Here is a 13932-nt window from a genome sequence, read left to right as displayed (position 1 = left end):
TTTCCACTGATTGCAGAAGGTGTTAGGGAAGATCTGGACATATGATTAGTTTGCTCTGCATTGCTAAGATTATGTTCCTCTTACAGGAGGATGCAACAGAGCCCACAGAGTTTCTCAAATATACACAGGTTATTGCATTACAGAACAGCATTGAGGGCTGTTTCAGTCATAACTTGTCAATACCAGTGTTGGAAAATGAATGTAATGGTATAGTGAAATAGTGTATAGTGGTACAGTAGAAATAATGAATGTTGCTGAAGTGGTCTTAAAAAAAAGTATATTTCTGCACCTGAGAAGTATTATTATGACAATCACAAATGTCAAGTCTCAGACCATTATGATTCAAAACAGATAACTAGAAAACAGCTGTAATTCAGTTTGATGTCAGTGAAGTAACTCCATCTTCAGTAAGTGAAATCCAGCAATACCATATAAGGCAGCATTTTTATTCAGGATTATAGTAACAATATAAACTGTAAAAGTAAAGAGACATAGAGATGCATAGAGATTTGCATTTCTTCAGTTTTTGTTTGGTTTTCTATACAGATACCTTCAACCAGTAGTTTGGTAATTTTTTCTAAAAATTTTCTTTCCTCCCTTCAAAATTAGCATATTATTTGTATGGTTTTAACTGGGTATATTGAAACTTTTCTTCTTGGTCATCCTTTTAAAAATCTAGAATTGGTTTTCCCAGTAGATTTGGAATGTGTTAAACTAAGTAGAATTGATTATTATGCCTATGTGACCTAAAAGCAGGGTTTCCCTCTACTCTTCCTCAAATGGCTACTGAGATAAGTTTTGCCAAATTCCTGATGTCTCAGATCTTAACACAGATTCAAAAGTTCACCAAGCAATAGATGAGTTTTCAAAAGATTTTAAATGTTGTCATTTGTTAATATACTTACAGGGAAGTTCCAATACACATATTCCGTCTTTGTTTTTTTTCTTCTTTTTTTCATAAAGTATGTAAACAGTTCAAATTTTGAACTTATTTTGCACTATCTTACTAAGGTCTGAACTTTTGCAATTTTACTTACATCTAGAATCCATCTGGATTGATTAGCACCTATGGCTCTACTGACTTCACCGTAGCAAGGTCTCCGCCCAAGAGCTACTACAGTAGTAGTTCGTCAAGTATTTGTCCTATAACCCTCCTAGATAATCTCATTATCTCTTGTATATATTTTGATTCTTTTTAAGCAAGTAAAAAAATCAGTAGTCTCCTCAGGATTTTTATTTCCTACACTGAGGCCAGGTCTTTAGATGGTACAAAGGGCTTTAAACTAAATGGGTTTTTCAAGTGCTGCACTATCTTTTTTGTTCCACGTATATGATAACATATGATGACAGCATGTTATTTCTGAACTGTCCTTGGCATGTCGTCAGCAATCCTCTGCTCAAAAGCTCCTGTTGCAAGGGTCATTGGAGAATGCTTTGAGAATCCATATGCAGCAGGCTACTGATACAATGCAGTGTTTACTCACGTTGGCTACTGACAAGGACTTAACAACACAAAAAAACCCCTTACTGAAAGCACTCATTATTATGCTTTTAACTTCACTAGCCTTTGAAAAATGAATGCACAGAAACAGCAATGTCTGCAATCATTTTGCCCCTCAGATTTCTGTTTAGGGGGCATTTATCTTCCTGAAAGCTAAGTGGCTGCATTGGGATATGAAACAACTGAGGAAGCATTTCTGTTCCTGTGAAGGCAACCACTGCACAGGGCACTGACACCAGAGCGCACATAGCCCTACGTGTACCTACCTAACCACCAGGAACCTGCCAGGCACTTTGATTACTCTTCTGACTCAGTGTCAGGCAGGTCCCAACAACTCCAGCTGGAGAAATGCACATGGAAAATACTTTTCTGATGCGTAGCAAACTGTAAGCCAGAGGTTTGAAGGGTTCCCCGCTGAGGCGAGCATCGGGGGGAAAAAAAAAACCGAGAGGGATGTATGTGTTTCCTAGGCCTGCCCCTCCTTCCCTCGCCCACGCACGCCGGCCTGGGGCGACGGCAAACACTGTTATCCCGCCACCGCCTCAGCACCTGAGTAGGAACAGGGCGAGCTGCAGACCTAGCAGTGCGCGCAGGGAACCCAGCTAGCCCCAGGGCACCCGGCCCCAGGGCAGCCGACCCAGCCCGCGCCCTCCGGCTCCCCGCCGGGCCAAGGCGGCGGCGCCTCGGGCCGCCCCGCTGAGGCGGCAGCCGGCGCCCGGCCTCGCGCCCGCCGCTTCCACGCGCCCAGACCCTGCCGCGCCGCCGCATACCCCAGCCTCCCTCAGTCCCGCCTCCGCCTCTGATTGGAGGAGAGCACAGCGGCCGAGGCCGCTATTGGATACTACAGCAGCAGCCGCGCTCGCCATTTGCTGTCGGCGGATGCCACTCGGGGCCGTGGCGGCCGAGGGAGGTGGTGAGGCGACCGGGACTGGTCTTCTGATCCGGGGTGGCGGCGACAGGGTGGCGGCGGCACCATGGTGAGCTCCGCTGGGCCACCCTCCCTACCCGGGAGACCGGGGCTGACGGGAGACGTCTGGTCTGGTCTGGTCTGGTCTGGCCGGGCCCATGGAGGGAGGGAAGAGGCTGCATCCGCTTGGGAAGAGGGAACCGGGAGGAGAGCCGGGCCCCAGCCCTTGGTTTTGGGGGGAAATGGGGGGAGGTGTTTTGGGGAGGCTGCTTCCCGCCGGGGTGACCGGCACCGGGGTGGGAGGGGAGGGGTGGGATGCTGCGGGGCGGCGGAAGGGGCTCCCCCGCCCGGTGCCTGACCGTGCCGCCGCCTCGCCCTGCCCCGCAGTACGGCTTCGTCAATCACGCCCTGGAGCTGCTCGTCATCCGCAACTACGGCCCCGCTGTCTGGGAGGACATCAAGTAAGTGCGCGTGTGTCCGTGCGTGTGTCCGTGCGTGTGCGCGTCCCTCCGCCCCGTCGCGGGGGCGGGCTGGGCCGGGGGCCGGGGCCGCCCGCCCGCGGTGGGTACCTGGCAGGGCGGCCGCGGCCCGGCCGTGCCCCGTTTGCCGCCCGCGCGGCTCTCCGGTACCGGCAGGTCTGTATAACCGTCTGTTGTGCGGCAGCGGCTGGCGGCGGTCCCCAGGAGGTGGCTCTCGGCAGTGACAAGACTAGCACGGTTCTTGCCGCGGTTCGTCCTGCTCGGGGCCTTTCTTAATGCCGCAAAGACCCTCCTTGTTCCATCTTTACTGATCTCCAGGAGCCGCAGCAGAGATGACATTGATCCCTGCGGTTCCCTCCGTTGTACAAGGTGTATGGCAGAAGTAACGAGCAGAGAAAACATCCCAGAAACCCTGGAAGCCCTTCCTGAGTCAGACCACTGGATGAACCACGCAACAGTTACATCTCTTTGCATTCCTGAAGGAATTGAAATACAGTTTTTAGCTAGTAAACTCTTATCTAAAACTAGTATGAGATTCTGGTAATGGGCTCAGCTTGATATTAAAAAAGCCCCTGCTATAGAGAGGCGTAACTTCGTGTACGTGTAAGAATGATTTTTTGCTTTCTTCTCTTGAATCTGATTTCTTGTGTCCAACCCTTGCTTGTCTGGCAGTGTAGTATTTTTCCAAGGGGATGACTGTCTTCACTTTAAACTTTTGATGAATTGTGGGATTGCACAAAAAGTTTGAAATGAGCAGTGCAAAGAAAATTATATTTACCATAAATATGGTAGTATTGATACTTAGGCAAAACTACCAGAAACATTTTTAAAAAAACATAAATGCTTACAGAGTTGTAAGCTTACTTTATAAGGCTTCAGTTAACTATGTGGTTAGAAGAAGTGGGTAATGTGATGTGTTGATATTGTATGTTTTAAGGGAGAAGTAGATGATCCAACTTGGAAAAAGTAGTCTTCTTTCAACTGGACACCTTCTTCTATACTCCTCTCTCCCATTTATTTTGGGCCAATTTTAATATGTCAGTGTAGCTGTCTTGCCGTTATCCTAATACAATTTTTGGAGTCAAAGGACTGTTCTAGACTGTGAGATTTTTGTGACCGTGACTTTTTTTTTTAATCCATTCATTATGAATGTTGTAATCTTACACAGTACCATGTAATCAACGAATCATAGAAATGTTGGTTGGAAGGGACCTCTGGAGGTCTAGTGCAGTCTCTGTTCCAACTGGACTGTTACCAGCACTAGATCAGGTCTCAGCAGTGACTTTTGTCTAGCTGAGTCTTTAAAATCGCAAAAGATGGAGAGTCCACAGTTCTGGTTCAGCAAACATTCACTGTTGCAGTGATCCCTGACGGTCTATAAATTATACTTTGCAAATGCAGTTCTATGGATTGCGTAGATGAGCCTTCAGTGAATGCCACATACTTTTGGGCTGCAAGTTAAGTGAGCAAGTTAAGTGAGCTATGTAAGTTTATTTTTCTTACATACCTTATCTAAACACACTGATCTATTTTGAATTCTTATGATTTGATACTGGTTTTATACGACACACATAAGTTAAGAGACTTAGTAAAAAACTAGTGATACATACATCATTTTCCATGAAAATTATAATACAATATATATAAAATATAATAAAGAATGTTCATTGTTTCCTGACATGCCATCCCTTACCCTTACTGCTTTTAACTACTGTGGTCCACTTTTGGCCAGATTACCCACTGAACAGAATTTGTATTTAAGACTGATCCATTTGAGAAGATACAAAGTTTCATCTTCTAGTACAGGATCATGCTGCAGGCTGTCAGAACCTGGTCATAATTCTGGATGCATCCTACCTCTAAGGTTTTACACACACAAAATAGAATACTGAAGATGACTAAAGCCTGTGAGGAACATTACTCATTTAACGTTTTGGAGAAATTTAATGGAAAGGTACGAAATATTTTGCTAAAGGTCAGCTGTGAAAATTCAGGAAGCTGCTACATCCTGTTTCTGTTTTTCAGCTGAGAAAAATTTCTGCCTTGTACCGGCCGAACAGCTAGGCTCTGCTATTAACTCGCAGAGAAGATGGCTTTCTGGGAGGAAACTGTACCACACCACCACCCAAACAGAAGAATGGAACATGATGCGCAAGAAAGAGCCAACATATATGCAACAGCTGCCATAGCTCCTTTTGCAAAAGGTGTTTGCAACAGGGTATTTATTCAGCAGGATTTATCTTAAAAAATAGTGTATCCTATAGTTTAGAAACCAGCAAACAAACCCCTATATATCTCACTGGAATGGATTGTAGTGGTTGTGCTGGTTTAGGGGATAGTACAGGGTCAGCTGATAGCCACTAAATGCTTGTTGTTTTAGGTACTTTGAGTTCCTTATAGAGATGTTATGGAAGAGGGTAGATGTTTTGCCTTATGTAAGCAAATACAGACTTCTTGCAAAGGCTTTGTTAGAACTGTCAATCATTTAGGAAACAATGGGAAGATACAGACCAGTGTTGTGGCATGCTGGGTTGAATCAGTTGAATCACTGATGATTGATTTGGAGGAGTAATTGTTGAGGTCAACAGTCTTTGGCTGTTTAAAAAAAATGAGATGAACTTTGCACTGTTAGTGTGGTTGAATTTGCAACTACTTAACGCATTTCTGTGAAGCAGAAAGGCCTCTGGGTAGTTCAGTACAAAATTTGACATCTAAGCTTTTTCTTTTTTTTTTTTTTTTTAAAATGTTGATCTGATGACATATTGCTATTTGTTCTCCCTGAAGTCACTGCAGAAGCTGTGAATCAGCATTGCAGAGTGATGGGTTGTGATTGCTGAGTGATTTTCAAATGCTGGTGGGTGAATTTGTACTTAATATTGATAGGAGTGAAAATATAACATAGAACTGAATAAACTGAAGTAATGAGAACAGGTCATTCTTCAAAAAAAAAGTACATTCAGAAAAGTTAAATACTGAATTGAAAGGGTATGCTCCATCGGAAGCACGAAAACGCTTCTCTCCTGTAGTTTCTTCAGTCAAAAGTGACATTGAATGAAGCTCTTAAATATAGAACTTGGGAGACCAAATAGTTGAATTCGATGCTCTTATGATAGTGGTGTTTTCATTGCCATCACTTACTGTTAACTGAGTCAGAATGATGATTTCAAGTCTCCATTTCTGCTATTTTATTGATTTTTCTACATGCTTGTGAAACCACGATCTGTCTGAAAAAGATACATAACTGATTCTGTTTTTAAATATCCCAGAGTGGAAATCTTGGGAGAGTTAGACTCCATGTTTTTTTCATCCACTTTTAAAACAGAACATAACTAAACAATGGACTTTTTTTTACACATCAGGCAACCTTTACAATGAGGCACTAAGCTCATGGAAAAATTATGGTATATACTCTGAAATTTTACTATATATTTACTATATATCAATTTTGTCAGCTCAACGGAAATAGGGCTTGGTTTTGCTAAAGAACTAGAATTGAAATACTTAAAACCCAAACCAATTCAAAGCCAATTTCTGAACCAATATTATTGATCCCAAATAGACTGAATTCAAAATAAAATGAAGAAAGCTGGCATATGATCGATAAAAGGTAATCTTGATTTATGGAGCCTTTATTCATTTTCTCAACTGCAAAGTCTCAAAAATTTGTTTCTCCTTAATTTTTCTCTGATAGCCACTCATAGAATTGAGAATTTGGGCTTGTGTACAGTTTTTTCATGATGAAGCCCTAGAAGCATTAGAGGGATTTAGCGAAGCTGGGTAAGAGAGGGGGAGTGAGAGCCGCTTGGGAGAGTCCTTCTGCAGTTGCTGAATTCTGCAGTAGCAGATTTTTCTTAGTGGAAAGTGAGGATGATTCAGCATAATAACTTATTTTGCTTACTATCAGTTGTAAGCTGCATGTACACTTCTCATTGTAGTTCACTCCTTCAGTCCTTGTAAGGAGAGACTTAGGATCTGGAATACATGGAGACATGCTGCTTTGATCAGCACTCCACTAGTTCTGCAAACAGTTATTTTCTTAGTAAATAAACTGTTACTTGGAGCAGTTAACCACATTTTTGCTAAGAAGGCACTTTGGATCTGTCCCTTCCATGCTTAAGAGAAAACCTCTCTCAAATCCCTTATTTTGTCATTGTTACATCCAGAGGGCTATTTCAGATTGTGTGGCCACAATTGCAATGGCTTGAAAAGATGGTTCTCAAGATTCCTTTGGGCATTAGATATCTTCAGCTCCTCTGCAGCCAACATAAACGCTCGATGACATAAACTAAAAATTATTACATATATGCAGTTGTGTGCTCATGTCTGATCAAGGCCAAATTTGTGCTGCTGGGTGATAGGTAGTGTGTGAATATGATAGTAAGCAAGCAGCATGTGTGGAATTACTGTCTATGTACCTGTCCAAAACAAAACAGAGAGATTACCCACATTCGAAGCAAATTTAAAATCCAAGACTTATGAAGTTCTGTCTTCTCTAGTATTTTTTTGTGGTGAACGTATTTAAATAGTGTGTGGTTACACATTTTTAAAAAGGGCTTCTATCATGATAAAAAGTGAGCTCTTCTGCAATAGGTGTCACATCTAGCTGAGCTGAACAGCCAATGTACGTGCAATTCTGAGCACTCCATTCAGCAGCTCTAAAGGTTTAATTGTGTAACAAACAAACATTAATGGGGATGTCTTCCTGAAACAGCTCCAGGACAATATGCGGGAGCTAGGGCCATGTTGTCAGCAGGGAATATGTACAACATCATTTATCCCTTTTCCCAACAGTTTCTTTCTGTGTTTGAGTACATGACTACACTGTTTTCCCACGGGCTTCCAAATCTGAATTTAGGCCAGGTTAGATGCTCAAACTATGACACTTTCAAATATATTGCCAAGAAAAGGAATGAGAACTCCAATATCATATTAAGAAATGCATTAAAATGCTTCATCACAAGACTGTAGAATAAATTAGTATTTTTCTCACATAGAGGTAGATGAAAGATCTGTTTTTGGGAAATGAAATGCCACTACCAGTCACCTGCAGTCTTCATCTTCCTTCTGTTTCTATGGTAGGAGTCCCCAGAAACCCATGGGTAGCCTGATGAGCATGGAGAAACTAGAACAGAAGTTGAAAACTCTGTGTTTGCAAGAAGTAACTACCTAGAGGTCAAACCACTTTTTAATTGATTTTAGAAAACAACATCTGTGTTGAAACTTGCACAGTAGAAGAACAGGCATTTTGTGCCCCGAGAGCCATGTATCCTTTGCTGGCTGTACCTTAGCGTGGAATGCAGAAAGCAAGTAATAGCCTTATTTTCCTGATGCTCTATGCTTAGTGTAAAATTAAGGCATCATCCTGCCTTTGCCCTTTTTTTGCCCTCCTTTTGTAGGTTAGCTGGCATGTGCTGTCCACAGGTGCTCTTAAATGCAAGACTTCAAGTCCAGGGAGCCTGCTGGGCAGCACAAACTTTACATGGACCCAATGATCTAGAAGTGCACACAAAGGAAGAGCAAAAGTCAATCGCTTCTCCTATGAGGAAGGAAATTTTTGTTGTTCTCCCCTAGACTTCACATGTTATCACCTACCAAGGCTCCGGGCCAGCTGACTCATCAGAATTTGTTTTCTGTAACTGTCCTGTCATGGTTAAAATGGTGAAACACTGAGGGCTGAGAAATTGTCCTGGTGCGATGTAAATGGAAATCTTCTTTTCTCAGTTTCAGAGGGGGTTCAACTGAAGTGGTAGAAAACTCTGTACAATTTGGGGGAGTGAAATAAACTGCAGGGTATCATTTGCCTTTAGAAAACTAAACAGACACAGAAACTTCTGCATCATATCAGTAAAGGTTAACATAGGTCAGACTTGAGTTACTCAGTGTGGCTTTTGCAGTAAAATATAGGTGATTTAAGAATACGTGTTTATTGGGTAAATTTTCAAAGGCATTCCTAGTAGTTAGGTACATCAGTGTTGTTGCAGGTTGGCTAGTTAAATCAGGAGAGGTAGATGCTTTTATTCATTTATGCATTTAAAAATGTTCGCTAGTATTTAGATTCTTATGAACTCATTGACAGGATGTGGTAATCTGATTAATTTTATTTGCAGTTATATTCAAAAATAGTAAATAATATAAAATCAAATAATGTACTAGAAAATTTACTCAACTCTGCCTTTAAGAGTATGTATTACCATTTTTTTACAGGGAACAGAATTGGACTTTTTTTATCTTGCATTGTTTCCTGGGAATTTCTTGCATAGCAAAAACTATCCATTTTTATGCTCCTTAAACAAAGCAGATAATAGAAGACCTTTTGTAGCTGCAGAATAATGGTACAAGCTTGACTTACTGTGTCTGTATACTGAGTTCAGAATGTCCCCTTCTCAAAGATGTTTTTTTCTGCTTACTTATATAGCAAAACACAACTTACATTTGTTGACAAATCCTGTAAAAATCAAGGTTTTGACCTATTTCTGTTGCTTAGCACAATGTTTAGATGTAATAATAATTCATACTATACTATAGTTTGCCTTTTGAGAAACCTAGAAAAATACTTACAAAAGCTGTAACGAAAGACTTGTTACAAGTTGCAGCTCTTAAGAGGTGTTGGAATTTGAATAACTTGCAGGTCTGATGCTGGTGGCCTCTAAAGGCCATGGAAGCTGTGTTTTGAGCATAGAAAGTGCCGAGTACCTTCAAAAAACAGGTCCACCTGTCTCAAACTGGGCACACAAAATTAATGAAACTTTTTTGATCCATGATAGTCTTGCCCATTTAAAATGGAAATGGTATAATTGGCCTAATGAGCTTGTTGGAGAGCTAATTAATGCTTGTGCATGCAAATAGTATAGGGATCAATTCCACAGGAAGGCTTGTTAGAAAAGAATAATTCTGTCTTCAGAGCTGGATCTGAAAACTATGCTGTAAATAAAGCCTGAGGTTATATATCAATGAATGGGATAAAATAAAGGACAGAATAGTTGTGCATTAACTGAGTAGGATCTAGCCTCAGTACTGAAAGAACCGGTAGCCTGGAGGAAAAGAAACAGGTTCTGTGGGCTCATGAGTGTGACTGGTAGGTTGTCATGCAGGCGCAGGGAGAGGCAGGGAAATGTGTCTTGGAGCAAACTTCACTACTGTTGCTGTGAGACATACCTGAGTCCATCTTTCCTGCTTTCTCAAAACAACAAAAAAAAGCTCATCAAATGCTTATGGCTCTTTATGAGACACTAATTTTGTTTCTTCATAATCATTCTGGAAAATGTCATGTTTTCTAAGTTTTCCACTGACCGTAGTTTCTATATATAGGGCAACCCTTTAAAAAGCATGTAAAACAGTATCGTAGTCTATACCAATCTGTCTACAGTGTTAACAGTGTCACTACTGCTAGGAGAGAAGGTGGATAATCGTCAGCTTAGAATGCAAAGTTTTTTGAGAAACTATGTTTGTATATGTAGATACATATGCATATAAATATTTATGTGTATGTATATATGTGTGTGTATATTATGTCTACATAACCACAGCGTGGCCTGCGCAATAAAAATGCAAACTCAACAGGAGATAAGAATCAAAGATCTGTACAAAATGTGAGGTGTGCTATTTCAGTTAGTTATCATGTGTAGTTGAAGGGAGTGAAAAGCCCTCCAGTTATTTGTGGTATTTCTCAATGAGGGCTGATTTGCAAGAGAACCTTGGTGCCAAACTCCTTTTAAACATCTACGTGTAGGTTTGAATGTCCATAGGAGTTCAATTTTTTTTGATCCTATTAATGCCTTTGGGATTTCTCCCATCAAATTGGTGGCTTTCCTATTCCTTTCTTATGTACTTCTCTTCCCAGGAAATGTAGAAAAGTCCAGGTGGCTAACAAGTGGGGGTTATAGATTTTACCACATAGACATGTGTAGCTGTATATTGCAGTGATGATAATCAGTCCTGTGTGACTGCTGTGAGCTTGCTCAGTATTTCCCCTTCCCAACCGACAACTAATTTATTATAAAGAATGGTTGCTTTACAGTTTACCTGAAGTTACTGGTTCTTTCATGCTCAAAAATGTTGCAGACATACTATGTTAATTGTCTTAATTGTCTTCTCATCTTGAACACTGATGAAAAAATAGACTATTCACTAGAGTTTTAGACTGGAAGTCCATACTTATTTTGGGTCATGTAGGACTCAGTTATAATTAATTGCAGTGGTCTGTGAAAAAACATGAAAATTGATTTTCCATTGCCTCCTTAACACAATGTGGGTTTACCCAGTGCTGAAGATGGAGTGTTCTGTTCAATCAATCTCATAACAATTTTGAAAAAAATACAGGTTACTTACAAGTAGGTGTCAGAAAGAGACTTTGTAAAGCCATTAGTGGTGAAAGGACAACAGGTTAATTTTTTTAATCCATATACCTCTTAACATTAATAAGTGTTTATCCAGAAAGTGGCATTAAGTGGGAACTTTTATTGTTGTTTATGTTTCTAAGTCCTTATTTCATACTATTCAAAAGTTCTAAGCAGTATTTTTAAAGTTTCCTTAAAACTGATGCTGAATAGATGATTCTTCATGGGTCTGGAGGTTAATATGCACAAGATTTGTAGGGTCAGGACACTACACTTCCTGCTCCTTCAGTTCCTCACAGCGGAAGGACCTGCTTGGAGGTCAGGACTTTGAACTGTGCGGATGCCAAATTCTTTAATTCGTCTGGGAAAGACTTGGCTAAAAGGAAATAGTGGCATGCCTGTGAAACATGGTGTGAATGTTCTTGCAGTCTCTCTCAGTACTTCGCAGTTTTCCGAGAATTGTGAAGTGCTTTTAGACCTGTCAGGATACCAGGTGTTACAAACATATTGCTCACTCATATAAATGAAAAGCTTGAAAGAGTGTTTTGTAAATGCCATTCCTTTTAATCCACTTATGTAAAAGGAAGCAAAATAATACTAGCTTTATATTTTTGATAATATTTTTAATATTTGGAGTAGTAGCAAAGAACTTGTGGATTTGTTAACTGTATCTGCTAGGATTATCTTGTTTTGAAAACTTACATTAAACACACTCTTATCCAGTCTGTAAAACTGGGAAATAGTTCAGAACTCTGAAGTCTATAAATACACCTATTTACTTTACCCAGAACATCATTTTCCTGGACAGATTCCCATTTTTATTTAATCTGGTCACTTAATATAATTTATGTTTTTCCCAGCTGGGTGTTTTAAAATATCTCTGGACCATTCACACCATGTACAAGTCTATTTTCTTTTTTTCCTTTTGGGAGTGAGAAGAGTGGTTCAATATTTTTAATAACTTTTAGCAAAGCATCTTTGTGAAATACATGAAAAAAGATGAGAAGCATTTTGAAAACACAAACCATCTGTGAAGTAATATAATGAGCAGTGAGTTTGCCATTTTAACGTGAAAGAGATGCAAAGATGATGATTCTGGTTTCACTGTTACGCTGTGTAGTTCCGACACATGTAATTCTGTTTAATAGTGTTACTCTTGGAACAGAATTAGACTTGACATGCTCCTATCAGTGAGATCAGAACCATGCTGGGTTTCTAAGCGCAGTCATGTTATTTTGTCATTAAGATTGTTTTGACTGGTCTCTTCAATTTAATGAGCGCTTTTTCCATCCTTGGTACACCAAGAGTAGTTAAGCACGACGGTGGCAGAAGTCCCAACAGAAACAATACCTATCATGGAAGAAGTCCTAGAGGTGATCTTGGAACTAGCTGTTGTTGCGGTGTGTTCAAGGTGACACACCCAGGGCACACACTTCGGACTGGAGTTTTTGTAGGAAGAGATCCAGTTGTGCTTTTGGGACACTAGATGATCTGTTGAGTGACACCAACAGCTTCTAAATAATAATAATGTTGTTGTGTCACAGAGAAGCCTGTGCATCTTCAGGATACAAAGTAATTGTTCCATGCAGTCTTGTACCATCTTTTTTTCCTGTTTGTATCCATTACATTTTCTTAATATTTACTGCATGCAAAGTCCTGTAATGGGAAGAGTTTTTCTTCTGCAAGAATTTATTTTTTAATTCCAGCTTTATGACTGACTACAGAGACAGGATAGCAAGTGCTACTTCACAGAAATAAAAAAGTTCTGACAGTAGCAACCTTCTTGATTATGATTTATTCAAATTCCCTTTAAATGCTACAGTCTGACTACAAGACTACCTTAAAATCCATTTTGTGCAGAATGGGCTATATAAGTAAGACCAGCCTGACGTGGCATCTTATCCAACTGTGTTGTCTGTAAAATCTCTGAAGATGGTGAAAGAAATCCTTACTACATCAGAATAGAGAAAATATTTCCTCTATGTGAAATAAAAATGTGTGCAGTCTGTGGTTTAAAAAGCTGCAGTGCAAGATCTGTTCTGATTCTGAGAATGGTTTTTGTGGAATGTTTGTCCACACTTTACATTTCATCCATCTCTGTGAATTATTAACATTACCTTTGAACATTACTAGTGTGTTTTCAGGTACTAACCTAGTTTCACAACGGGAAAGATTTTCAAAGGACCCATTGTACACATCTAGTATCACCTATAAAGCTATTCTGTGCTGCTAGACCAACAGCATTTTGGGGGGTGTTAGCATGACTGATGGAGGAAAGGCTGCTTTAAGACTTGATCTGTCTTTGATCTACTCAATAAGAATTTTTCCATTGATTTCAAGGTCAAACTGTATGTGAAAAATAGCCTCTGTATAGCTGTGTTATTTTCCATGGTGCAATGGTTAAGGTTCTTTTACCCCAAGTAAACTTCCTCACATTAACCTGGATAATATAAACATTCTGGAGGAAAACAAAGGCATTTTAGAAAAGTCTGGGCTGGAATCTTTGTTTGCCACAATTCGAATAGCTCTGTGTAATCATTCAAAATTAGTCTAGAGTAAATAAAAAGGGCTGCCAGACCATAGCAGTTAGGACAGGCATAACATAGGATGTAGGTTTTGAACCATGAAATATCACATCCCATGTGCTGATAACAGAGTCAGTTTGGGCAAGAGCATTAAAATCCTGGATTTTTTTAAAGTTTTGAATGT

At 40.3% G+C, this 13932-nt stretch overlaps 1 protein-coding gene across 4 annotated transcripts in view; it reads left to right on the top strand.

Annotated features, from left to right (window-relative positions):
- Window positions 1–2395: 2395 nt before the first annotated feature.
- Window positions 2396–13932, top strand: part of GUCY1B1 (guanylate cyclase 1 soluble subunit beta 1) — a 46069-nt gene continuing 34532 nt past the window's right edge. For 3 of the 4 annotated variants that reach the window (XM_068403863.1, XM_068403864.1, XM_068403865.1), the window contains exons 1-2: window positions 2396–2478; window positions 2796–2869. In XM_068403863.1, the coding sequence (XP_068259964.1) occupies window positions 2476–2478; window positions 2796–2869 (77 nt within the window). In that variant the 5' untranslated portion in view covers window positions 2396–2475. The remainder of the gene's footprint in view (window positions 2479–2795; window positions 2870–13932) is intronic. The other variant, XM_068403866.1, reaches the window with a different exon arrangement.

This window comes from Nyctibius grandis, chromosome 6 (genome assembly GCF_013368605.1).
Source record: "Nyctibius grandis isolate bNycGra1 chromosome 6, bNycGra1.pri, whole genome shotgun sequence".
NCBI classification, from domain to species: domain Eukaryota; kingdom Metazoa; phylum Chordata; class Aves; order Nyctibiiformes; family Nyctibiidae; genus Nyctibius; species Nyctibius grandis.
This window is presented reverse-complemented; position numbering and strand designations above follow the sequence as displayed.